This window comes from Myodes glareolus, chromosome 7 (genome assembly GCF_982192425.1).
Source record: "Myodes glareolus chromosome 7, mMyoGla1.1, whole genome shotgun sequence".
NCBI classification, from domain to species: Eukaryota; Metazoa; Chordata; class Mammalia; order Rodentia; family Cricetidae; genus Myodes; species Myodes glareolus.
The window spans coordinates 97,830,462-97,832,669 of NC_142032.1; the positions used below are offsets into that span (position 1 = coordinate 97,830,462).

Here is a 2,208-nt window from a genome sequence, read left to right on the forward strand (position 1 = left end):
TCCTATGGAAAGAAAATAGAGAAGATGGTCTTTTGCACCCGATATTTGATAAAAACAAGGCAGAAATAATCACCATTGTCAGTGAACTGGAATGTACCATTAAGAACCTGACACTGTGCACACACCTGTTGAAAAATTACCCCATAGAGGGAAGCACTTTTTCATAAAGGAGTGCTGGCAAGGTATATATAGTCATGATTTCAATGTACCTATCAATCAACTGGCTTTAGGAGCAGTATAGGGATACAATAAATAGAAAATCCAGCATCTTAAATGCCTTTATAATCACTATTTTTTTCTTCCCATCACATTTGTACTTTCTGGATTTGACAACGATAGTCAACATTTCATTGCTCCATGTATGCTAATTTCTCCAAGTACACCTCCATGGCCAATGAAAACCATACTTATCTGACTGAGTTCATCTTGCTGGGTCTTTCTTCAGATCATCAGACTCAGCTCTTGCTGTTTGTGGTATTTTTCATCATCTACTTGCTCACTGTGTTTGGGAATCTGCTCATCATACTCCTCATTCATGTTGACTCTCGACTTCAAACACCAATGTACTTCTTTCTCAAAAACCTGTCATTGAATGATCTCTGTTTCTCTACAACTATTGTTCCCAAGATGCTAGTCCAGTTTTTAGTTGTAAAAAAGACCATTTCTTTTGCTGGGTGCTCAATGCAGATGTTTTTTTTCCTCATAATGGGATGTACAGAAAGCTCTCTTCTAGCAGTCATGTCTTATGACCGCTACATAGCTGTCTGCAAGCCCCTGCACTATTCTGCCATCATGACACATAGAGTTTGTGTCCTGCTAGTTGTGGGATCCTGGGCTAGTGGAATATTTGTGTCTGTAATAGACACCACATTTACTTTATGCTTGTCATACCAGGGACCAAATCTAATCAATCATTACTTTTGTGAGCCTCCTGCACTCTTGAAGCTGGCTTCAGAAGAGACCTACACAGCTGAGATGGTCATTTTTGCAATGGGTGTAGTAATGCTCCTAGGTCCTGTTTCTCTCATCCTTTTCTCCTATTGGAATATTATCTTCACTGTAGTTCAAATACGATCAGGTGAGGGGAGGCTCAAGGTCTTCTCCACCTGCAGTTCCCATTTCATCGTTGTTATCTTCTTCTATGGCTCAACAATATTTATCTACATGCAGCCCAACTCAAAGAAAATGAATGAAGGAGATAAGGTAATCTCAGTGTTCTACTCAGTTGTAACATCTATGTTGAACCCATTCATTTATAGCCTAAGGAACAAGGATATGAAAGAGGCATTAAGAAAAGTATTTAAAAGAGAGATAAGATAACAGAATATAGGAGATAATCAGGGCATAAATCATTTTGAAATTCGTGAACGGTTTTAACTACTTTCATTGTGGACTATCTTTAATCTGAGAATAAAGTTCACTCATGTTTGCCAAGGAATGCTTGTTCCTGCAGCGTTGTCCAAGACTGTTATTCATGGGTGCAGTTCACTTAATCTGTGACAATTTGTCCACTAGCATTATACAAATAAAATAAAGAAATTTAAAATAGTGAGAAAATTCTATAAACCTCAGATTTGGTGAACCAATCTTTTTCCATCCACGGCTGTTTCCTTTAAACTCCATAATTACTTGCCAGACTCATATTATCTTACCATTATGCATAACCATATTTAGAGAATGTATTTTATTTTTTCTGTTCTATTTTTCATTTTTTATTTAAAATTTTTAATATTTTACATACTAGGCAAAATTTCCCCTTCCTCCCTTTCTCCTGTCCGTTATCTCCCCCCATCCCACTCTCATTCATTCCTCAGAGTGACAGAGTATGACAGTTGGTTTTATAATGGTTATCACTGTTGGAGAAAGCCATAAGTATGAAGCAACTTTTAGACAACAATGACCTTATAAAAACTGTTCAATATGGAACAGAAGGGAGATTATTATGCATTTTGAGTTTATAAGTTTGCTTGCAGGAAAAAATCTTATATTGTATTTACTGTGTAACATTCCTACCCCCAAATTCTAGTGAAGAGCAGTACAACAATAATGACATCCCCAGTCTCCAATTTTGTCACATGCTACATGCAGAAATTTAAAAATTGATAATGATTGTCCCACAGCGGTCATAGTATCTGAAATAAATGATATGCAGCACAATAAGGGTTGGATTGAAGTGCTTTCCAAGCTCCATTTCAAAGTCCGGTCACA

General features: G+C 37.0%; 1 protein-coding gene across 1 annotated transcript; it reads left to right on the forward strand.

Annotated features, from left to right (window-relative positions):
• Positions 1 to 387: 387 nt before the first annotated feature.
• On the forward strand, positions 388 to 1,320 carry LOC148121526 (olfactory receptor 2D3-like). Its single transcript, XM_087907683.1, has one exon. It carries the CDS (start codon positions 388 to 390, stop codon positions 1,318 to 1,320), a length of 933 nt encoding a protein of 310 aa, XP_087763809.1.
• The last annotated feature ends 888 nt before the right edge of the window (positions 1,321 to 2,208 follow it).

Bases quoted from the DNA above. Each gene is read 5' to 3' on its own strand.
- LOC148121526 (XM_087907683.1), top strand. From the start codon at position 388: ATGGCCAATGAAAACCATACTTATCTGACTGAGTTCATCTTGCTGGGT.